The sequence below is a fragment of the Papio anubis genome, chromosome 1, assembly GCF_008728515.1.
Source record: "Papio anubis isolate 15944 chromosome 1, Panubis1.0, whole genome shotgun sequence".
Lineage (NCBI taxonomy): Eukaryota > Metazoa > Chordata > Mammalia > Primates > Cercopithecidae > Papio > Papio anubis.
Window position 1 is genome coordinate 190,469,577 of NC_044976.1, and position 25,627 is coordinate 190,495,203.

At 38.2% G+C, this 25,627-nt stretch overlaps 1 protein-coding gene and 1 long non-coding RNA gene across 7 annotated transcripts in view; one reads left to right on the forward strand and one right to left on the reverse strand.

The window, feature by feature from the left end:
* PRRX1 (paired related homeobox 1) overlaps window positions 1–25,627 on the reverse strand; it is a 75,779-nt gene that overhangs the window by 9,034 nt on the left and 41,118 nt on the right. For 4 of the 6 annotated variants that reach the window (XM_009193854.3, XM_003893550.5, XM_003893551.5 and 1 more), the window contains 2 exons: window positions 10,394–10,569; window positions 3,865–4,046 (listed from right to left, as the gene is read on the reverse strand). In XM_009193854.3, the coding sequence (XP_009192118.1) occupies window positions 3,865–4,046; window positions 10,394–10,569 (358 nt within the window). Of the gene's footprint in view, window positions 1–3,864; window positions 4,047–7,615; window positions 8,237–10,393; window positions 10,570–25,627 lie in introns of those variants that run through there. The other 2 variants (XR_640810.4, XR_640811.4) reach the window with 2 other exon arrangements.
* Window positions 10–24,573, forward strand: LOC116271445. Its single transcript, XR_004180003.1, has 3 exons — window positions 10–329; window positions 15,341–15,487; window positions 24,489–24,573. It is a non-coding gene; the product is annotated as an uncharacterized LOC116271445 (long non-coding RNA).

Consider the following 25,627-nt stretch of genomic DNA (forward strand, 5'->3'; position numbering starts at 1 on the left):
AGGGAGAAATAAGCCAAATGCGTTCAGCAGATGTCAGGCAGCACCATGACCATGATCAAATGAGGGGAGGAGAAGGATGGGGAGGGAAGCTGTGGACGAGGATAGCTGGCCTCTCTTTCACTGATCACTAGCTTTCTTTTAAGCCCAGGCTTCCCTCTGGAAACGGCACTTCAGGTCAATAATGCAGAACCAGGCCATTCACTACCCACTTCACCTAGGAAAGGATGTCTCTGGGAAAATGTTTCTTGGCTACTTCATTTCAAATAACAGTCAAAAGTTCAGGACTTGGTTGGTCACTGCTACCCAAGAAGCAAAGCACTGCAAGATTAGTGAGTCTGAATAATTCTGGTGCTTGTGTGTGCTTTCATTCTTACAAGTTGCCTAAGAAAAATAGCTCTGAGTTAAGCAATGGGTGTGTGTGCCAAAAACAAGCTTCCTTTAACTGGCCATGGATGGATAAAGAAGACACCTGCCAGGACAACAGTGTCCGTGTTAGGGAATGCTTTGTCCCTCTGGTGACTCAGTTGCCTGCCTAATGTCATCACCTCTAACATGCTCAATCAAGGGAATGAGTGAGGTCATGACGTGCTATAATTAGAGCAAACTATATGTCCTAGGGACAATCCTGGCTTATACCTGTTGTCCTAGTATAATTATTAATAGCGTTCCCCTTTCACTCTAAAAAATGCCCCAGTTTGAACAATAAATTACACTTCTATCACTCTGGATGTAAAAGACACCCAGAAAAAAAATATGTTGGCTATTTTCCAACCCAAAATTCTGACCATATGCAAATAACTGCTTTTATGCCTTGGTTTTCTCCTTTCTTTTTTCAGGGGATAACTGTGGAAGTCAACAAACTATCCTTTCTGGTAAAACTGTCTGCTCACTGTCTCTGGCTTGTATGGCCAAGCCACATCTATCAGTCCATTGGGATGCCCACACCCCACGGAGTGTGGACCTCAGCTGCAGGCATGCCTCACTGATCTGAGATAGCTCTTGAATAAAAAGGGGATTTTAGATAGTTTTCCAATCTTATACTTTTTTACTACTTTCGATACAATGCAAGGTTTAATTTGAATGAGAGTACAGTCGTGTGGCTTAACATGTTGGATAAAAACAGGGATCACAAGCATTAGTTCTAGTTCTGCTTGCTGAGGACTTAAATTTGGGCAAGTGTTTAGTCTCTTCTTTGGAAGCAGAGCAAGACAGAGCTATCACACAGGAGTGTTCCAAGAATTAACCAAGAGAAATGCCTTTTAATGAGTGTCACATGTGAGATAACTAACTTGACATAATAGTATCAACAAGAACAGTGAGTTAATTTTTCATAACACAAAAGGTCTATCATTTCCTTTGCTTTGGATCACTTGTTTTTCTTTTTTATTTCCTTAACAATATTTCCTATCAAGCTTCAAAGTGTGAAATCATAACATAGTTTGGTTCTAAACATAGCAGAAACTTCTCCAAATAACAGAATAGCTTTTTGCTACTTTTAGAAATTAACCAAAATATAAACACTTCAGTCAACATTGGATCAAAAACATTATTCTTGATTAGATTACTGTTTTAACATCACTTTTCTACTTATATTTGAAGAATAATTTATTCTTCATACAGAATATGAACATTTTATGATTTTTTAATTAATTTTTACAAATTCAATTTCTAAGAGAGAAATGATATAAAAGCATACCATGAAATGAGTAAAACGTACTAGGTTATATGATTTTAAGTGAAAAGAGGAGAATACAAAATAATATATACACTAAGGCTACACCTATATAAAATATTGAACTCTAATCACAAAAATGAACATACTAGTTATGTCAAGATGGTGAATTATGGATGTTTTTTAAAATGTATCCAGTATTTCTACATAATTCTTTCCATTAAAATAGAATATTTCCAAAACAGGCACGCATAAATTGCCATGTTAATAATTTCAATTAGATGTCCATATACTAAACACGTATGATGCAGACACTGAGGCTCAAAGGGCTGAGGTCCAAGTAATATAACCCTATATTAATTCAGGAAGGATTTCATCCCCATTCATGCAGTGTGCTGTGTGAAGCCTCTCACTGGTAAGGACCATGTGGCAGCCATCTGGATTGTTTATTGCTGGTGTGAAAAATTCCTATGGAGGACCCAGATAGAAAAAGGAACAATACTTCCTGGTTGTGACCATATTCAAACCAGAGATCTTGAAGCATCAGGCTTTGAACCACACCCATTTTCCAAGTCATTTAGCATGTTCATGAACACACTAAATTTCTCTTATACCAATATTTATAAGAGAAATAAAGCAGACTTTCATTTATTTAAAATATTAGAGAATATGTGATTTTACGATGGTCTTCAAAAACTGTATTTTTAGTAAATCTTATAGGAGAAGAGTTTAAATTTAAAATAGGGCACACAGATATAACTAATGTTTCAAGATCAGCAAGGCACACCACATCTGAGTGCAACAGGGCCCAGAATAAGACTTTCCTAGACGGAGGGTCTCTATGTGCTAAGACGGAAAGAATTCAGGCTAATTTTATAACAGGGGATTAAAAGAAATTTCCAAATGCATTTACCGTGTTTCTCTAAAGGAACTGATTTGGAACAGAAAGAAACTTTTAGATGAGGCTTTTTGCTTTGATTAAAGCTATGAACCTTTGAAAAACACTTGCATTTCAAAAATGTAGCATTTCATGTCAGGAATTCAACTTCATCTGAGACATAATCTCCTATATTTCATTTAAAACCTCTCCTTAAACCGATAATTAACCTTGACAATAAAAAGGTAAACAAAAGCATAATAAATGAATTTGTGAATAGTTCTGCCTCCACTGAAATCAGCCAGGGAGAACACGTAGGCTTGGCCTGGTTTCTCAGAGTACTCAGGTCTACTTTCAAAGAAAGGCACTCTAGACTAATCCAATGGGTTAGGCACTTGTGTCTCAGCTTCCCTTCTGGCAGCCTGTATTTTCTGAACAGCATAATAATTGGAGGTTAAAAACCTCTTTATGAGATTGAAATAGTACTCTGTTATTTGTTTCTTTAAAAATGTTCAACTTTTTAATATAAAAGTTTAGTGTAAATTATACATTCCTTTTTTATTTAAAAGAAACACACACACAAACACATGCAGACACACACAGACACACACACACACACACACAAATACACACAAACTGATCCCCAGAGAAACCTTCAGACAAGTAGACAAGAATTAGCAATAGACTAGGAAGGCATTTGGCATTATAAGAAATTCACACCTACTAACAAAGAACCTTGGCCATGAAAGTGATCAGAATGAACTTGGGTTTTCCTTCCTTCTCTCTCTGTCATAGTCCCTCTCTGTCTCTCTCCTTCCTTCCTTCTTTCTTTTCTTTCTTCCTTCCTTCCTTCTTCTTTTTTTAAATTCAAAGTCAGTTTTACTGCAAAGTTTGCCTTTGGCCCTATACTTGGAGCTTTATAAGTTAAGTCCCTACATTTGCATAATACAACGAATTTATCTTAAATTTGGAAACAGGGTAAAGTGTTGTTGCAGAATTGTTGCAAGAGGGACACTGGGCACAGCTTAATGATCTTTTCTTTTAAATTCTTCCTCATCTTTGAAACCTTTGCAAGAGTTCCTGAGTCCAAGAGGAGATTGCTGAGATAGCCTGCCCCTCTTACTTCTGCCCCAAACCCTGCTCCTGGGGCAGCTAATAATCTCCTGGGAAAATGTGGGGATGTCAGCAAGTTGAATGTCTCTGAAGAGATTAACCCAGTAAGAAATGTCGGTGAGCTGCACAAGCAGCTTGAAACATGACCGACCGCTGAGAAACAAGCGGAAGTGGAGCAAGGGAGAGTGGGCCAGTCATTCACCTGTACGGAGACGCCGTCCCCCAGGAGAGATAATCGGTGGGTCTCGGAGCAGGACGAGGTACGATGGGCTGCTCCACAGCAGTCACGTCTCCTGAGTAGGATTTGAGGAGGGAAGCATTTTTATTGGCTAGCATGGCTCTCTCATTCCTGCGGAACTTGGCTCTTCGGTTCTGAAACCACACCTGGAGGATTGTTAGGAGGCGAGAAGGCGTAAGGAAAGAGAGGAAAAACAAAGAAGAAGGGGTTACATGGATGAAATTCTGGTTGATTTTACTATATAATGCCTTCCCAAGGAAGATATAAGATGGCTATGGAATTCTCCTTAGAACAATAGAAACATGCCATACGCCTTCCCTCATGAGGGCCATTCTTAAAGGTCCAGACTATTACAAGACCATGAAATTCTCCAGTAATCAGGTCTCCGGAGATGGGATCTGTGACTTACAGACAGGACAGCAAAATATGGGTTATAATCCCTGTTACAATTGTAATCAAGAAAAATCTCATTAGGCTTCTGCCACAGAAATAATGACTTTTCTAAAAGCTTTCTCAAAATTCTTCAAAATGTGAAAATGTTATCTGCTTTCATAACAATTATATTTTAAGAAAATTCCCCATCTCCCAAAAGTAGATGTTCCAACAAAGATTTAAGAAGGAAGTGTTTTATTTGGGAGGTGCAAGGAACACCATTTGGGGAGCAAGGAAGTAACAGAGAAGAAAAGGTAACCACTAAAGAGTGTGCTACTAAACCAGCTATCTCTGCGTTTGCTCAATCCTACAGAGATCCTGAAAACTAAGACTAATGTAGGACACACACTTCAGAGTTATCCCTCTTGGGGCTGACGGAGTTGGGTGTGTGTACACTGGATCCTGTCAGTCGTTGGATATTAATGTTCCAGCACTTCTGGAATGCTGAAGGCAGGGCAGTCTCCTGAAGTTCTAAAAGAAACTGCTGGCACAGAAATGCAGGCACTAAAAGTTGGAAGCTGACCAGACTGCACTTAATTGTAGGGTTCAAGGGAAATGGACAGCACAGACAGCATTTGCTACAGCTAATAATAAACCTATCATTTAATTTTATTTATTTTTATTTTATTTTACAAGTTCTAGGATACGTGTGCAGGATGTGCAGGTTTGCTACATAAGTCAAACTGTCTCTGTTTGCAGATGATATGATCCTGTATCTAGAAAACCCTATCGTTTCACCCCAAAAACTTCTTAAGCTGATAAGCAGCTTCAGCAAAGTCTCAGGGTGCAACATCAGTGTGCAAAAATCACAAGTATTCCTATACATCTACAACAGAAAAGCAGAGAGTCATATCATGAATGAACTCCAATTCACAATTGCTACAATGAGAATAAAAAATCTGGGAATATAGCTCACAAGAGAAGTAAAGCACCTCTCCAAGGAGAACTAAAAACTATTGCTCAAGGAAATCAGAGAGGACACAAACAAATGGAAAAACATTCCGTGCTCATGGATAGGAAGAATCAATATCACGAAAATGGCCATACGGCCAAAGTAATTTATAGATCTAATGCTATTTCCATTAAATTACCATTCACATTGTTCACAGAATTAGAAAAAACTACTTTAAACTTTATATAGAATGAAAAAAAGCCCATATGGCCAAGACAATCCTAAGCAAAAAAAAAACACAGCTGAAGGCATCACACTATCTGACTTCAAAATCTACTAGAAGTCTACAGTAACCGAAACAGCATGGTATTAGTACAAAAGCACACACACAGACCAATGGAACAGAATAGAGAACTCAGAAAAGACTGTACATTTACAACCATCTGATATTCAACAAACCTGAAAAAAAACAAGCTATGGGGAAAGGATTCCTTATTTAATAAATGGTGCTTGGAGAACTGGCTAGTCATATGCAGAAAATTGAAACTGGACCTCTTCATTACACCATATACAAAAATTAACTCAAGATAGATTAAAAACTTAAGTATAAAACCCCAAACTATAAAAACCCTAGAAGAAAATATAGGCAATATCATTCAGGACATAGACATAGGCAAAGAATTAATGATGAAAACGTCAAAAACAATTTCAACAAAAGCAAAAATTGACAAATGGGATCTAATTAAAGAACTTCTGCACAGAAAAATAAACTATCATCAGAGTGAACAGGCAACCTACAGAATGGGAGGAGATTTTTGTAATCTATCCATCTGACAACGGTCTAATATCCAGAATCTACAAGGAGCTTAAACAAATTTATAAGAAAAAAACAAACAATCCCATTAAAAAGTGGGCAAACAATATTGTTTGTTAAGTGTTACTAGGGCTAGGAACTTATATAAGCACACTACATACATTATTTCTAGTCAACATGACAATTTCACATATTAAGTTTTAATATTTCTATTTTACAGTTAGAAAGCAATTTCAATGAGATTAAATACAGTCATGCACCACATAATAATGTTTCAGTCAATCATGGACCTTGTATACGATGGTGGTCTCATTAAATTTTAATAATTATAACTTAAATATATTATAATTAAATTTGATATGTTTAGATACACAAATACTTCCCATGGTATTACAATTGCCTACACTATTCAGTAGAGTAATATGCTGTACAGGCTTGTGACCTAAGAGCAACAAGCTATACCCTATAGCCTAGGTGTGCAGTCAGTTATACCATCTAGATTTGTGTAAGTAGACTCCATGATGTTTGCACAATGACAAAATCACCTAAAAATGCAGTTCTCAGAACAGATTCCCCATTGTTAAGCATTATATGACTGTAATCTCTTGAAATTCACATAAATAATAAATGGCTGAGTTTCTGAACTCAAGGACATCCAATTCATGATCATACGACTCTTCCAGAGTGCTATGGAATTCTACTTATTCATTTACTCATTCAAGAAATCTTTATGGAGCTCCTCCTATGGTCCAGGCCCTGTACTAAATGCTGGAAAGAGAGAGATGAGAAACTTATGCTCTGCTTTTAAGCAGCTCACAACCTATTAAAGGAAGGCATGTAAATTTGAAAAACTGCAAAACAAGTATTTTAAATGCAATTATAGAAATGTATAACAAGGTATGGGAGAAGAAAATTCTTTTTGTGGAGTGAGCAGTTGTACAGCTCGAGGGGACAACATACACATAAAATAACATGTGATCAGTTCCCTGTAGAGCTGCGCAGCATGAAGGGCCTGGGTGGAAATTGGCCAAGGTGGAATCTGGACTTGGCTTCCCAGACTCCTGGCTCTTCTGTTTCTATTGTGCCTTCACATTGCTCATAGAGCTATCATCTTAAATGTTAATATAATCACATTAGTGCCTTGTTTTATATCATCTACTGGCTCCCCATCAGTCACAGAATAAAATAAAAACTTCTTAACTATAGAACTAAAGCTGTTCAGGAATTAGCTCTTTGTCCATCAATCCAGCCACAAGCCACATCACTCTAACCTCATACACTGGCCCTCTATGGCTCCAGCTCCTACCCTGTGTTCAAAATTACCTGTGGACTCCTAAATGTGTTAGGCTATTTCCCACCTAAAAATATTCACACCAGATATTTCCTTTGCCTATCATATTCTTTCCTGCTTTGTCCAGGTATCAAAGCCTACATATTTTTTTCAAAGTTCAACTTTAACATTGAACATAACTTAAAAGTCATACTGGCTACACTACTTTCAAGATTTGTCCTGGGAGTTGTTTAATTTCTCTGCTCCTTTTTCTCCTAATCAATTGGAGATAGTAATATCTACTTACAGGATAGTTTTGAGAGTTGGCCCAGAATTGGTGTCTAATAAATATAAATTCTCTCCCTTTTCCCCCAGGCAAATTAGATCATTCCTTCCTCTGCTCTATCACTAATTATTGTACATTCCACTGATGTCGGAATCATATTATGATATCATAAATGTATGGTTTGCACATCTATCTTGTCCACCCCAGTGCAAACATCGTTAAGGAGAGGGTCGGTGTCTTATTCATCCCCAGCAAACCAAAACTGGGTTCAAGAGCATAATATGTGCTTGATAAGTGTATGAGGAAAAAAAGAGGAAAAAGAAGAAAAAAATAAATTTTGCAAAGATGAATAGAACATGGCCTCCATCTAAGAGGCCTCCTCAGTCCTGTGGGGGAAGTTGGCCCAGATACAACTCAATATAATACATTTCATGTTATGATAAATGCCATAAATATAAAGAAGCCCGGAATCAGAAGGGGTTGGTTCAGACTGGGAAAAGGTAGGCTTTCATGGGGGGAGAGTAAAGTCATGGAGGGAGAACTCTGTCCTACTCGTTTAGGAAACGTTCACAGCTCTAAAAGTCATTAAATCACAGCAAGGTGGGAAAAGAGAAAGAAAAAAATAGTTCCAACATATAAAAAAGACATTTCCCTGTCATGATAGGGGCAAGACAGTCCACCAACCCCAAAATTGGTCTTTCACTTTTTTTTTTTGAAATGTCTACCATTGCCCTCTGCAGGTTTCCTTATTTAAAATTTGATCACCTTAGCAAAAGTGGCACATTCGTGTGCTGTGGGTTACTGGACTAAAAGTATTCATTACACCCCTGCAAGCTGAGGTGTGGCATAAAAGACATGGAGTTTTTGAGGAGAGAGGAAAGGATTTAAGAGCAGAGTTAGAGATTTGCGGTGAGCAGTGTAGGGGAAGAGGGTGTGGGAAGACAAATTTAATAATCTGCCCTGGATGGCAAATGGGAGAGCAAAACTGAGTGTTGTCCCTATGGGTCACTCTTACTTGAGCCCAAAGGGGCACCTGCACTCACACTTCCTCCTAACCTACCCTCAGGGACCCCACAGGCTCCCATAACTTTCTTCTTTTGTCACTGACATTTTCGTTTTTTTTCTTGGGGCGTACTTCTTGGTGAGGTCCCTGTTTCCCCATAGGGAAACTTTCACACTTTCTCTTCAGACTGAAGGGAGTACCGGGATCTCTGCATCAACTCCACAGTGGTCTCCCACTGTATACTGTGTCTCCTCCATAGACACAGACCCTAATCAATGGGGTAAAAACCTACCCTGGGGTCTAGCTCAAGTTCTGGCCTGTCAAGAGGGTTATCATTTGCAGAAAGAAATTCTTAACTCTCAGACAGAACATAGATATACAAACAATAATTTCGTAAGGAAGACAAGACAGATTGGACCTACCCACCTTATCAAAACAGCATCTTGCTACTGGCAATATGGAAGACAATAAGATCTTTCAGCAGAGAGCAAAGCACTACTCCAAAAGGCATTTAGCCAGGAGACTTTTATTCATTCAGTTTTTTTTGGGGGGGGGGGGCGGTGGGGGTAATTAAAAGCATGAATTCTGGATCTGCATGTCTGCATTCAAATCCTATTTCAGACACTTCCTAGCTATGTGATGCTGTGCAAAATACTTTAACCTCTCTGTACCTCAGTTTTCTCATCTGCAAAATGAAGAAGACTATCCACATCGTTGAATTAGTGTGAGGATGAAATACATTGCTTATGTAAAGAACACTATTTGGCATATAAGGGCTCCAGTAGTGTTAGTTATTATATATTGTCATTATTGTTATGACTGTTAATCACAGGTTGTATGATGTTCTAGATGTCTGGCTTGCAGTTGATGTGTCATGGCACTAATGTTAGAAAGAATGGCTCTTCTCTTTTTCCTGCCTTTCATGCTCTTACCCTCTTTCAGTTCACAGAGACCCTGAGGGTAAATAAAATCATCCACTTAAGTGTGCTCTTAACTCAGTTCCTAAGTATTCATTTCCCACTCCATCAGTGCTCATATTCATGTGTACTTACAACAAGTTTCTTGAAGACTGAGGAGGAGAGCTGAGGTAGGGGACAGAGAATTCATCTCTTTAACCACTTCAAGATCAAAGTGAAATCTAAGGGTGCAGAGTAAAATGCTCAGATGGACAATGTATATCACATAAATCTGGAAGTGTCAGAAAGAAACGGGTGCTGGGAGAGGAACCTGTAGCTAAGATTATTCTGCCCTACCTGAAAACATTCAATTTTATTTAAAAAAAAAAAAAATACTTGCTGCTCAAAGAAAAACAGCTGGAAACAGGATTCTATCCTTATGCTGACCATTTGCAACCCTTATGAGTACCAGCTCCCATCTGAAGCCTCTAACTTGTATATTATTTGTTTATTTATTTATTTTTGAGACAGAGTCTCACTCTGTCACCCAGGCTGGGGTGCAGTGGCACAATCTCAGCTCACTGCAACCTCCACCCCCCAGGCTCAAGCAATTCTCCCACCTCAGCCTTCCAAGAAACTGGGACCACAGGCACGCACCACCATGCCTGGCTATTTGTTTATTTATTTTGTATTTTTGGTAGAGATGAGGTCTCACCATGCTGCCCAGGCTGGTTTCAAACCCCTGAGCTCAAGCAATGTGCCTGTGTCAACCTCCCAATGTGCTGAGATTGCAGGCATGAATCACTGCGCTGGGCTATAATTTGTGTCTTTAAACAATCTTCAGAGATGTGCCTCTGAGGAGGGGACTACTTGGTGCCAGCTTCCCACAGCTTCAGTTACCTGCACTCTGGCCTCGGTGAGGTTCACCCGGCGGGCAAGGTCTTCTCGCACAAAAGCATCAGGATAGTGTGTCCGCTCAAACACACGCTCCAAAGCCTGCAGCTGGCTGCTATTGAAGGTTGTCCTATTCCTTCGCTGCTTTCGCTTCTTTTTTTCCTCTGAGTTCAGCTGATCATCTGGAATAGAATACAATGATGAAAAGAAGCCAAATTCACTGTAGGAGTCCCAGTTAAAACTTTTTTTACGGTATATCTATAGTGAGATATTGCTCCATTTGCTCACATCTTTATCAAAGTCCTATAGCCAAATGCCACTTTGCATGTGCAAATGTGGGCATTAGTGCTCTCAAGTTCATATGTCAAGAATCCCAGCAATTCTAATGCTTGGCTGTTGCCTCTAAATCTGGCACAAGACCTGAACTGTCAGAGAGACATTACTTGCATGCTCCTTGATGCCTTGACAAACATGTCGAGGAAAATCGTACCCCTGTTCATGTTCTCTGAACTTCTCTAGAGATAAAGGAAGAAGAGTAGATGTTTTTGTACCTTGTTTGTCTTTGACAATATTATGCTCACTCATGTAGTTTAATAATCAAGTAGACCAATTATCTCCTGGTTCCTTCTCTCCTAACATATATACATGAACACAAAAGTAGAGTTATAGAGAAGAAACTCTGTTCGAACCACATTACGTGGATGTGTTTTACCATGCACTCCCCTTGAAGCAGCAATTAATTTCTAACAGCATTCACTGAAGACTCCATGCTGTTGCAAAGGCAGGCTTCAGAGGCCTCAGCCTAGATCAGGACTAGTGCTACAATGCCATCAACCCAAGCTAACATTAGCCTGGAGCTCACTCCCTGGGAACCCAAGAACAGGAAACAGTTCAGAAAGATCCCTGAAAATGTTTCACTCAAACTTGAGTTCTAGGACCCTAAGATCTTAGGCACCTTTGAAGAATCACAACACCATTTTTTACCTGTCAAGATCCTTCCTTGGTTTTCTCTGAGCTCCCCTGAAGGTAGCCTGGTGAGATAATTGTCCAGGTAGTCCATAGCAGTCAGAGAGTAATATGCTCCTGTCCTGCTGCCCCCACCCAGCCCAGTCAGGAGCGATGTATATGTGAAACTGAGTGGAATACCAGCTATGCTGACACCTTCATCAAACTGTCACCCTAAAACCTGAGCTCTGCAGAGCCCGTGTGAGTCCCAGAGATTTGCAACACCATGCTGCCAAAACCCAAGTCATACGCTCCATCTAATGAACTGGACTTATGTTCCCCTTAGCTTTTCCCCAAAGAGGCTCAGCCCCAAGAAAATTATGAGGCGTTGTAGTGAGGATGGGGAGAAAGGAGAGCTTGGCCATTCACTGTTTAGAAAGTACTTTTGGCTGTCTCTTCTAATATGCAAATTCTCCTGATTCTCTCTGATTATAAACAGAGAGAATACAAACACAACGTACTCAGTAAAACTATTAGCACGAGTCATGATGACACCTACCTCAGCTATAATATTGTTCTTACTACAAATCAAGGGAATGTTCTAGATTTGTGTACAGAGTCAAAATGTAGCTTAAATCCAGAGGCCTGACAACTAAGGTCTCTAAGTCTTTTTGCTAAGAGAACCCTTCTACATCAATGCTTCCTTACCAGGAAAACCCTTGAAGCTTAGAATGGAGACTGCACATTTCCTCTTGATAATTAAAGCACCCATATATAGTAAATGCTTGTTGAATTTGTTTTCAGGGAAAATGTGAAACTCCTCTTGTCCTTAGAAGACTGTTTCCGTAGCAAAAAATGTCATATGATCTCAACCAGATTCCTCCAGCCAAGAAGCTACCACACCATTCTCTCTGCTTTATAGTTTTGTGCAGTCAACCTTCTCTTTAGATTTTTACATTTATGGTGCCTCAACTAGGGGCCCAGCTTTGGTGGCACTTCTGTGACACTCAGTAAGAATGTAAGATCAGCTGCATCTTGGAAATTGAGCAAATTTAATAATAATTTTTGAGATCTACCAATGCCTAAAATATTCTAACCAACATCACTGATTGTACCACTAGCGATTAGCAAAATTAGTTTGCAATAAGATCAGCACTAGAATTCAAACACCTAGGATTAAATACCTTTTAGGTAGTTACCTTGCCCTTGTATTCTCTTTCCTATTTAATATTTGGAAGCATTTCTCCCATTCATGTTCATTTTTCCAAATCATTTTGTCTTGTACTTCAGGTCTTTCTAGATAATACAAGCCCTTGTGATAGCACAATAATCTGAATTTCATGCCCCCAAAACAGAAGTCTGCAAAAAAAAATCCTTAGCTTCTGTACTTTGTTTTAACTGAGACCAATTAGACCCTAAGCCATTTTAATCATACAGGTAAATTTCTGTTTTTAATAATATAGAGATAATTCTATTTTTAGTCATATAGAGAAAATCCCTTATTAAGCCAATCCCATGATTTGTTTCCTTCTCTCAAAGAAAATTCTTTCTTAGGTGCAACCACAAATTGTAAATCTTTTATGTTTTTTATAAGCCTATTTCTTCTTGTACTGCCAACTGCAATCAAGACCAAGAATATTTTATGTTTTGTTCTTAGTATTACAACCTGCTACATAATCTCAGTAGTTCTTTGAAATATTCCACTGTTGAATCAAATTCCACTGACTGTCCACCATAAACCACCAACTCCCCTGATGTGGGAGTAAGGGAAATGGAGAATTACAGTTTATGACAGGGAATAAATAGCTATGATGACCTGAAGCAATTCCAGCAAAAGTTTCCCAGTGAATGTTCTTGTTGTTTTTAACAAATGAAAACACTAGTTCAGATCATGTTGAAGGTGAGAAAAGACACAAATAACAGGGATCCAGGGAGTCTGGCTCTGGCAAATGTCCTTCAGAGTGCAAGCATAATAGAAAGAGACGACGAGTGGGCAACAGAGACAGCTCGACCATCATGCTGGGGATGGTCTGTCTTTGCTCACTAATCACAAAGTGTGAGCTCCCTGTTTTTCCCCAAGAATGCAGAACAGGACCCAGCACAGTATCTTCAGCAGTACAAAAGGAAACATAAACACTGTAGAGGTTTACATCTGCAGGGCATCTGAAGGACCTGTGATAAACACATTTATCAGATTCTTGGCTCTGGTTGAATACAGGGGAGAGAAAGCAGTGTGTTTGTACAGATTCCAAGAGGGTCAAAACAACTACAACTAGCAAAAACAACTACAGTGAAGGTTGATTTTGAAACATGCTGTCTGAGGATACTGACATCCAATTGGATATTAGGATGCATCTCATTCTTTGGCATTCTAAAATGGGAAGGATTCACCAAGTTGTAGAATAACCAGCAGAAACATGAATACATTTTTTTTTTCTTTGAGACAGAGTCTCGTTCTGTCGCCCAGGCTGGAGTGCAGTGGCTCAATCTCGGTTCACTGCAAGCACCACCCCCCGGATTTATGCCATTCTCCTGCCTCAGCCTCCCGAGTAGCTGGGACTACAGGCACCTGCCACCACCTGCGGCTAATTTTTTGTATTTTTAGTAGAGACGGGTTTCACCATGTTAGCCAGGATGGTCTCAATCTCCTGACCTCGTGATCCACCTGCCTTGGCCTCCCAAAGTGCTGGGATTACAGGCGTGAGCCACCGTGTCCGTGTCCAGCCTACATGGATACATTTTTATCAAAGTCACAATGTTTCAAATCCAAAGTGTGTATGGATTTTACACTTTTTTGATAATTAAGTAAACTGAAAATATGTAGTTATTGTTGCTCTTAATAAAAGCAAGCGAAACATCCTTATAAATAGGTGTAGTCTTGCTTGGGATCATGAGTCATAAAATATTGGCATCTAAGAAAACCCATGAAATTGTCTAATTCAACCATCTTATTTTACAGATGAGTTAAATTAGATCTAGAAGAACAATGTGACTTGCCCAAAATCACAATGCAGACTTGGGACCTCTAGCCAGAGTGAGAAACCAGGATTCCCAATTCCAATTCCATTCCACTCTTAAGTGCAAATGACAGCATACACCCCGTGTAAGAGAGAAACAACAAAGCATTCGACACATAAATGGAAACCATTCCCCAGGGAAAATGTTTATAAGAAAGACAGATTTTTCCATACTAGCGGTTATAAAAAGGGTCTGAGAAAGAGGGTCGATTAATATCACATGTTGTCCTTCCTACCAGAATAGCCATTAAAAAATGCAACCATTCTCATCTAGAAAGCTATTTTCATCCAGATGTTCTTGTATTCTTCTTTACAATGCTATCCATAAGTCCTTGCTTCATCAGTTAAATAAGTGCAGGGTTATTTTAGCTTAGTGGTATGCCCCGTCTTCTATCTTCTCCCACAATCATGGAAGATGATTTTCACTTTAGGACACAGTTTAAAATGTCTCTGTTCCTAAAACACATCTCAAATCTTACGTTCTCTATAAACCTTTTCTGATAGCACCAATTCATATTGATTTCCAAGGCTCTAAATTTGTATACATATATTAGTATATTATCAAATACTTTTTTAAAATTATGGTTCAATTTTTTCTGTGTAAATATTTTGTCACCTTAGTGCATTCAGGTATTTCTATAGAAAAGAGATAGGATTCCTTGACATATTACGTTACAGTAAAAGTTGAAAGAGTTATAGTAATGTCATGGTATAGAAGCAGTCCCAGAATATTAGAACTTTAGTGATTTATTTGAAGTTTTAAAGCACTGCGTAGTTTCTGAATTCCAATTATTCTTTTTAACAATACATAGCAAGTAATTATGTTAGCATTGTCTTTTGTCTCTGGATAGCTTTACCCACAGAGGAAAAATTCTTTTGCAGTGTTTCTTTATCAGATAGAATAGTTACCAGATTTAGAGAGGGAAAAAGGTTTGTTGTCTGATTCCTTTGCAAATGTAGGAATTATTCTTTCATTTTTATCCTTTACTAGAAAAGCGGCTGCAGGACACATGAATTATTTAAACCACCAGGAACGTACACAAGAAAGAGGTACTAAAAGAGATGGGTGCTTCTAAGGGATCACAATGTTAGAATACATATGAAGAACTTCTTGAGAAAAGAAGTCTGCAAGCCCAAGGTAGGATACCCTCTGTGTATTCAAATATGAGTTAAAGAGAGCAATAGCCTTGACCTTGACTCTAGTGTGAAGTTCACTCTGGACTCCTCCTGTGGCTGCTGACGTTGCCCTAGAGGGAAGGTGGAGGAGAAGGCAGAAAGTGCCATCCTCAAGCAGGGGGACCTGACAGCATGTGGTGATCCCTATTCACTAAGGCCTTGCACTCACCATGCAAGCTTCAACTAACTCCAACACCCCTCACCCTCTTCTGCTCTGCATCCTGTGGGAGGAACCTTAGAGATTCCAAATCATTGGTCAGCCAAACGTAATTTAAAGGTACGGTAAAAACATATTTTAGGAATAAAATCTGAAGAAAACTGTGTTTCCTATGCCTGGATCACATCAGTTTGGGAAAAAATCTGATGCAAGAAGATAAAATGCCAGCTCCAGTAGCAGAAACCAACTACCACATCAAAGCTTGTCATCTGCCTTCTGGTTGAAAGCATGGCAGGCAAGCGGATCTAAAGTGCAGCCCGTTGATCATTTTATGGGCATTGAAGAATGTTTTCAAAGGAACTTATATTGCACAACAGCTACTTACTTTAATGGGATTTGTGTGGTTCAGGCCCTGTAACCTTTGGAAAATTGAAAGGAAGTGTAATTGCAAAAGCCACTAAAAACCGTTTAGCTTTTATTGCAAGGCCTATGAAAAGCAGCGAAATAGAGCGGTGGTATTCGTTTGAGTTTCTTTGGCTACACTCAGCATTAACTGAAATTAGGACAGCATCTTTCTAATAGGTGCCCTGATAAATGGCACATGGGTCACTTAACTGGGAAGACTGTTGCAATATAGACTGAGCTTAGTGCATCACAATGACCAAAGCCAAGTTGAGCAGCACACCCACTCCTTCTCAACAGCATAGTCCTTCAGCAGTCCTCCACCATTGACTCCCAGCGAGTATCAAGAGTGAACAGATCTCTGCCAATACAAATACCCAACTGTGCAGCTATTGTGCATTATCACAGCACAGCTACCTGAACTAGAACACACTAAATCCCCTAAACTTTGTTTGGTGGTCTTTACTGTCATCTTGGTAAGACTTGGTTCATTTTTAGTCAAGTATCAGACTAAGCCTTAGCGAACAGGATTAAAACACCTTATATGTAATTTGGGAAGTGACATATGTTCTCTGGAGAACAAAATGCTGTAAGAAGTGTGACATTACATTATTTTGAATGGTTTTGATCAAAAAGATGAGTCAGTGGCTCTGTGTAGACAGCTCAAAATGTAACTCTCTCAATATAGCCAACCCTCCTTTCAAGTAGAGAACACTCAAGAATATGAGGTACTCTAATGTGATTTGCACTGTTTTTAGCTTCTTTGTTAAGTATTTCTTTTCACTTCTATAGAACAAATACATTTCTATAGCACCAAAAATGTTAACACAATCCATATCACCTTAAGTGCTTTAACTCTCTTAAGGCTTTTTCCTTAAAGGATTATTGACCAGAACCCCTGAGAATATCCAACACAAAGCAAGGACACTTGCCAGGACTGACTTTCTGTGTAGTCTCATATTGGAACCATACTTACTTCTGAGGCTATGTTGATAAATCTCCCCTCCCCCCATTATGTGGGCATTTTCCATGTGATGATGAATCTGTTTTAGACTATAACTCTAGAGCACAACATTTGTGTTTGTATTTAATTGAAGCTCTTATCAATGCTCAGTAAGTGAATAATCAGACATGAAATAATAATACTACTAATAATACTAATGTGTTCATGAATACATAATATTACTAATACCAATAACAATAATGTATTCATGAATACATTATTTGACTTAGGAATTGGACTGCGATTACAAACAGAGCTGAGTATGAGGTATATGCTCTTGTCTTCTTCTGCTGAGCTTTTTTTCCCTTTGCAGTGAGACCGTTATCACTTTGTAAAAGAGACTACATCAATCTTGCCATTACCAGTAGAAACTAGTGTTTTCATGAGAGGCAAGCATCATATGTCATCTTTTTCAATGATTCCTTATTGTTTTGGTTATAATTTTTAATGTTCTAAAGAAAAATCTGGTAAACACAGGTTCTAAAAAACCAAGACTGGAAGCAGACAGGAATGAAGGAGATGTACATAGTTAATGAGTAAGCTCAGCTCTTAGAAGGACAGGAGTGATGGAGCAGAGCTTCTCCGCTTAGACAGAAAGACAGCTACATGGTATTTGAACTTGTGAGAACAAAAGCATGACTTGAATTTTCTTATAATTGTTAATCTTGTGTTAAATGGACAAGGTGCTTATAGCACAGAAAGCCACAGTAACAGAGAATTAGCTTTCCATCACAATAAGAGAGAGAACCAAGGGTAATTCTGTAACACTATATAGAATAAATGAAGAGGTCTGAAAAGGATATCAAAGTTTTTGGTATTACTCTGGTATTGGATGCCAAATAAATCTGAAGATGAAAACACACTAAAATGGTCAACATAAGAAGCTTGATATTTTAAAATATTTTTTAGATGAAATAAAATTATCCTTAAAGAACAAAAATTCAAATTTTATTTAAAGAATAAGAAAAGTTGAAGTGAAAATAATGGCTTACAGTTTGACTTTTTAGAGGAAAATACCATTCTTTAACATCTGAAGCTTTCAATTTCGGTATCTGTAAAATGGTTGTTGGCTTAGTCAGCTCAGGCTGCCAAAACAAAATACTATAGACTGGGTAGCTTAGACAACAGAAATATGTTTCAGAGGCTAGAAGTCTCAGGATGAGGGGGCTGGCCTATTTGGGTTCCTGTAGAGGGCCTGCTTCCTGGCCTGGAAACAACTGCCTTGTTACTATATCCTCATATGGCAGAGAGAGCAAAAGAGAGCAAGCTTCCTCGTCTCTTCTTATAAAAACACTACTAAGTCCATCATGAAGACTCACTCACGTGACCTCAACTAAACCTAATTACCTTTCAAAGACCTTAGTTCCAAATAGCATCACATTGGGGATTACGGGTTCGATATATGAATTTGGAGAGGATATAAACATTCAGTCCATGACAATTGCTTTAAGATACAAGTGATACATATATTTTTAAATGATACAAATTGTGACAACTAGTTGTGCACATTTCCTTATATTTTATTGTAAAATATGTATTATGGAGCAATTGTGGAAATGGCTTTGGATTGGGAATAAGGAGGCTTTGATTCTAAATCAGGGGAGTTACTGGGAAAGCCTGTGATGTTAGCCCTCAAGTGTCCTAACTGGCGTAATTATAGGTTAGGCTCTGGGACTAAGATCTGTTTCAAATTCAGCATTGTGGAGTTATAGGATAGCTTTTACATTTCCGATGCCTAGCCTAATTAAAAAAACTTTCAATAATTGCTCATTTAGGGTGATGACTGAATTATATTCTTTTGGTGGTGATGGTGTTGGTGGTGGTGTTTTTTTACTTTTTTGAGAAACATTTAGGCTGGATTTTATCTTGTATAAGGGCTGCAATGTAATTACCAGGCCTGGAGAAATCTTCAGTGCTTGACATATTCCTCCATGCCTACAGCACTCTGCAGAGACAACACTCCAGACTGAAATCAATGTGAATCTTTAGAAGACATTAGTTTACCTCTAACCACAGTCTAGAGAAAGAAGAAACGTACGATGTTTTTTAGAATAACTATAAAGAGTTATTCTATCTTCTAAATTTACTAAAAGGAGATAAGAATAACTACATACTTCTTTTCTCTGCCATCCTTGACCTTCTAACCATGAGTTAAGTGGCATCAGCCTTGCTGCAAACACTGCCTATATCAACCATTTTAAGCTAATCCCAAAATGGATGCCACTAACAATGGTTACATTCAATCTTGACTTCCGCATCCTCTCACTATCACTTTATTCATTCATTTGAACAAATATCTATTGAACACCTACATGCCAAGCAATGAGATGCTCTGAGTAGACAGAAATGTTGTATGTTGTCTACACTTCAAGATACTTACTTTATAACTGATCTGGAGAGAGAAGTCAAAAGCACTTGACAAGTAAAGTAACAGTAGAGAAAAAAACATTCCAGTACACTTGGTGGCCATCAGAGCCAGGAAAGGGCTAGGAAGGAGGACAGAGATACCAAAGTGAGTACAAGGTTAGAAAACACTGCATGGGCCTCTCTTTGTCATGCCTAAAGCTTAGCATGCTTTTCTCAGCTGACCTATTATTTCTCACGCAATCACTCCACATTAGTTGTACTGCTAATGGTGATAAAAACGTAATTTTCTTGTCCTTTTCATTTGTATTTTTCTCCGACCTTGTCTTTCTTTGCCTAATAACACATCACAGACCTTACCCATAGCTACTAACTTTTACATTAACGGCTTCTTCTCCTTCCCCAAGTCTCGGCTGACCTGTCAATTCTTTGTAGGAATCTTCTGTGATCAACAGCCAGAAGTAGTCTTCTCACTATTCTTCACCCAGCATCTTAACCATCTGCTTTATAACACTTATGACAACCTGTAACTATTTACGTTGATTGCCTCACCCTAGAATATAGCTTCATGAATGTAGGCACCTTACTGACTCGTTAACTGTGCTATCCTGGCACCTGGCATTAGTCTTCCATATTTTGGGTACTTTTCTTAGAATTATTAAATTAATATGTTAGACTGTCCTTGGTGAAAGTGCCTACTCTGAACAACCTGATCAGTTCACACTCAGTCACCAAACCTGACCACTCTTTCAGGGATCACTTTCTGTAATAAGGTCTTGACACACAAAATTTCCTGCTTACTGCATTTTTGTAAGATGTAAATTCCAGGATCAAATGTTTTGCAGGTTTTTCACGCACTTTCTCAGTGAATGACTTTGCAGCAGTAATTATTCCAATTAGAAAGTAAGCCTTGAAGGCAGGTGAACAGAGTTTATAGAATAGCGCCCTAAACCTCTTAGTAGTGCTCAATAAATGTTTGGCTTTGATAATGATGACACATATGGAATTATTGACCATCTTGCTCCTAGAAAAGACAAAGGAAGTCTCAAAAGGCATGACCTGATACAGTTATTTCTATGTTCCAAAAAACATATTTAGCTTGAGGTTGTATTTTCTTCTAGTTAGTCATTTCCAGTCACCGTGTTTTCTGTTCCCTTTCTCTGGCAAAGGAGCTTGGGCAAAAGCCTAGCTAATTAATTCATTCTCCAATATACAGGAACATTACTGCCTGTCAACCACACCTAAGCCTTAATTATATGGTGATTTCCTCTCCAAGGATATGTGACTGTTTTAACTAGTAAGGAAGCCGATGCACTAAGGTCATATGAGAAAAAAAAGTTACATTTGGGTAAAACACCCAAAAATTCACGTGGAATAATCCTATTCCATTGAATCATGTCCCCTGTTGTTGAACAGCCCTAAAGAAGTCCTTGTTAATAGTCATTCTGTCTGCCTGGAGTGGAAATCTATGAGTAATCTATGTGTCACTGTGACTCATGTCGTGGCCAACACTTCCAAATCCTCATCATCTGAAATTTGGCAACAAGAATTTACACTGCTCAATTCATAACAGGAAGAAGTGAATGAAGGAAAGACCTAATAAAAAGTTGTACTGATTAAACATAAAATGATAACCAGAAAAGGAAGATAATCAAGGTTAACGAAGGACAATGACTTTTCAATCACCACCTGGGTCATTCTCTACCTTAGCATCTGTTTCCAATATGACTTCCATGGCAATTACAGATATATTTCCTCCTATCACCTTGGGCCTTTTTTCAGGTTTTCCCTGTTTCTGAAAGTTTTGCAATTTTTAAATTACTTTGAAAAAGGACTTTGATAGTGATATGTTGAACCAACAGCAAGGACAAACTGGATATACTATTGTTCAATTCCACTGCAAGAGCATTCCCAACAATTGATAAAAGTTTCATTTACCAGCCTTCTTATTTCTTTTCTTTAATCTATTTGATTAAAATGGCACAGGGTGTAATTAGGTGGCTAATTTATTCAGAAGCCAGCACCTTTAAAATAAAGTATTATAGGAATAAACTTGAAATTTTCATGGACTCAGGAGATTCTTACAGAAAACATTTACTGACTAGGTGAGTAGATGGAAGAAAGGATTTGAGAAAATCAGATTTTATAAACACAGTGTTTGCATTAAATCAGTTAAAGAAAATGTGTGTATGGTAACTGATTTGGGCAAAGTTGGAGACATTCTAAGCTGCATCTTATTTTTTTTAATCTAGCCAAGAAGAGAGTTCAAATGAAATATTTTCCTTTCTTGCTATTCAGCTGTGTTATGCAGACCCCTGCTGGGCTCCTTCACTTTGTTCTATTTGGTCATTTCTATACTAGGCCTTTTTAGTATTAGTGGTCATACCTTCCTTGATGATATCATTAAACTTATTCCTTCATTACAGATCTATTAGTTTGAGGAGAAATCTTCTTGGCTAGAAGGATTATTATAATTTTCTTTCCTAGAGACATCCAGGGATTTCTTTTTCTTTTTATTTTCTTTTCTTTCTTTCTTTTTTTTTTTTTTTTTTTTAGGGATAGGGTCTTACTCTGTCACCCAGGCTGGGGTGCAGTGGCATAATCGCAGCTCACTCCAACCTCTAATTACTGGGCTCAAGTGATCCTCCTGCCTCAGCCTCCCCAGCAGCTGGGACTACAGGTGCACACCAACATGCCCAGCAATTTGTTTTTTGGTAGGTATGGGGTCTCACTATGTTGCCAAGACTAGTCTTGAACTCCTGGTCTCATGCAATCCTCCCACCTCATCCTCCCAAAGTGTTGAGATTACAGGTGTGAGCCACTGAGCCCGGCTGAGACTTCCGGTTTGAGCACCAGTCTCAGGTCTTCCCAAGATCAAATGACACTGAGCTTTTCTGGCCATTAAGTGTAGGTGGTCATCAAATGATACCAATGTAGGTAACTTCTTGACCTGAGAGAGCCCATTTTTTATATCAAAACTTATCTCTAATTAATCATAGCCCCAGACCAAATTATACAACAATAATATTATATTCTTTCCCACATTTTCAGCAATTCAATGTTAGTAAAAGTTTTTTCATAGAAATTTATGAGAAGTCAACTTTATATAATGGGGCATGGAGGAATGTCAGTGGATCAGAAGCCAGACAACCTGAGTTCTCTGTCTCTGGCCCAAAAATGTCATGTGATCTTGAGAATGTAACTTTGCCAATCTAGATTTCTATTACTGTTGCTGTTGGAAAAGGGCATAGTATTAAATTATTTTTAATAACTCTTTCTAATTTTAAATTACAAACTCCTCTTCAAGTACTTGACCAATAGATAATTCTGTGCCTTCAAAGAGGTATATAGTAAAGAATAATATACTTAATTACTAATTATCCCCATTTTTAGAATCTATGAATTTAACAATGGATTAATTAGATATTGTGTAATTCCATGGATATACATTGCCGTGGTCGAATCTGCAATGTCTTTGATTGTTTTTAAATAACACTAGTAATGATATTTGCAGAAATTAGGGTTATTTCAACATTGCATCAATGCTTATTTTCTTTCAGATAATTTTTAAAGATAATGTTCAGATTTAGCAGGTATTCAAATACTTAACAAGAAACCAAAGAAAACTATTGAAAAACCATGTATAAAGTTCTAGAGTTTTAAAACAATCTAACATTTAAGGGTGGAAGGGCATAATTTCTTATAAAATGTTTGTGTGTGTGTGTGTGTGTGTGTGTGTGTGTCTGTGTCTGTGTGTGTGTCTATGCAGGTATATATGTGACTTAGCTCAGAGAACCCAAAGTTGAACTGGTAACAACAGTGCTAGAAACATGAAAACTAGAAGCAGATTCAGTTGCTCACAGTGGGAAGGAACAACCTCTTGCAATGCGAAAGTTTTACTTGTTTGAGTTCTCTGCATAGCCCACTAAACTGCTGAGACCTACTGTCATTACCTAGTACTGACTGTATCTGGTAGCTCACTTTGACATAGTAGTTTCTGGTAGGAGCTCCCAGACAATAGCTAACATGGTATCACTGCCTGCTGAACTCAGCTGTAAACAAAATATATATACATTTTAAATAGATATTTCATGGCCAGGAGAGGTGGCTCACACCTGTAATTCCAGCACTTTGGGATGCCAGGGCGGGTGAATCACTTGAGCCCGGGAGTTTGAGACCAGCCTGAGCAACATTGCAAAACCCTGTCTCTACAAAAATAACAAAAATTAGCTGGGTGTGGTAGCGTGCTCCTGTAGTCCCAGCTACCTGGGAGACTGAGGTGGGAGGATCACCTGAGCCCAGGTGGTCGAGGCTGCACTGAGCCCATGATTGTGCCACTGCACTACAGCCTGAGCAACAGAGTGAGGCTATATATATATATATATATATATATATATATAATATATAATATACATTATGTATATTTTACATATATATTGTGTATATAGTCTAAAATTTAAATAAACCAAGTCAGAGGATATAAGTTTCCAAGTGAAGTAAATTGCCAGATTATGCTGGTTGGCACAACCATGAACTATATAAATGAGGTCTTAAATTGCTACATAATGCAAACATGGAGTAGGAAAGTGGCAAAGTGGTGACAAAAAAAGGAATGGGGTACATTTAAGATGAATCACTAAGGATGTTTTTCCATTTAATTGTGAGCATTTATATATTGAGACCATTCCACCAGGACCCAAATAACATGTGTGCCTTTGGAACTATTTGCAGTATATGTTTCAAAGTTCAGACCAAAGCCACTAGGTAAGTTTTATGGGTCCCTCTAGAAGAGCAGTTTCTTGTCAGGGCTGGAAAAATAATGGCACAAAGCATCCGGTAACAACAGAATCTAGGCCTGTTAGTTTGATCCCAAGATGATGCCTCTTCCAAAAGGAGAGAATCCAGAAAAACAATGTATTCTCCAGACTGAGTGTGAAAGACTAATATTTAAGGTTTGGAAATGTTTTGGGTATAGTCTATTACACACCGGGTGCAGATCTGTTGGGGAAAATCTATTTACCATTTTATTTGTTCCAGCAAAGACTCTCATGAAGTTGAGTTTCTCCAAGATCATCATTTGTGGAGGCTAAGGACAGGAAACAGGAAAGATGTATGACACCAGCTTTCCAAAGTCTGTCTTGCTTCTCAAGGTTCCTTTAAGAACACAGTACAGCTGAGAAGGCAAGTTTGCATTCAGGCCTATACAATGACTGCAGTGACCAATGGCCAATAAATCAATTACATCTTGTGTACCCTACTTAACCTATGAATATGATTAATATTTGGAGTGTGTTTTTTGTGGTCTCATGCCAAAAGTTAACCACAGCTTAGAGATTCTTGAACTTCAGAAAAATAAGTAGAAATCTATGTCCCCCACTTTATTCTCAGTGCAGTTGGAAAGAACAGAATTCCATGAGAGAGAAACTTAATTGTGTTCATAACTTCGGAGCGTTGAGAGGTTGCATTTATATAGGCCTTTCTTTCAAAGATTGTAAAACACCTCACGTATGTTATTTCATTTATATTCCAAATGTGTTTATAGCATAATAAAAGGACAGAATACAATTTTAATTTTAAAGAGTGTTAATTTAATACATTTTAACAAAACTAAGCAAAGTTACATTTATCTAATTTAACATTTGGGGAAATCAATGTTTAGTTATATTTCAGAATAAAAATGGTCAGTGGGTAAGTTGATTAGTTTAACCTTTAATTAAAATTTTATTTTTGCTTTGCTTTTCCCAGTACTCTAGGTCACATTGATTATTCTCCTTCCTTGACTCTGAGCTAGTGCTTGATTCACACAATTTAGCACATGGCTGTATATTTTCATGATGTCTTCTTTGTTTTCTATGTATTTTGGTCTCAACTACATACTCAGGGGGAAGAGCTGACATGGACTGGAAATGACATTAATTAGAAGATAGAGCCTTGAGAGCCAGTCCTGTCATTCACTGTCTTTCAGCAAACTCACTCATCTTGCCTGAGCCCAGGGCATGCAGCTGATATCTGGTAGTTTGGCTACAGAGACCGAGTTCTGAAATAAAATGTAAAATACAAATGTAAAGTGTCCTAAATGTTTTCAAGTGTTGTTGTGAGGTTCAAGTAAGATGACTTAAAAAAAACACACTATTATGTAATGTATTATTATTATAAACTCTGTGAAGACAGAGGCA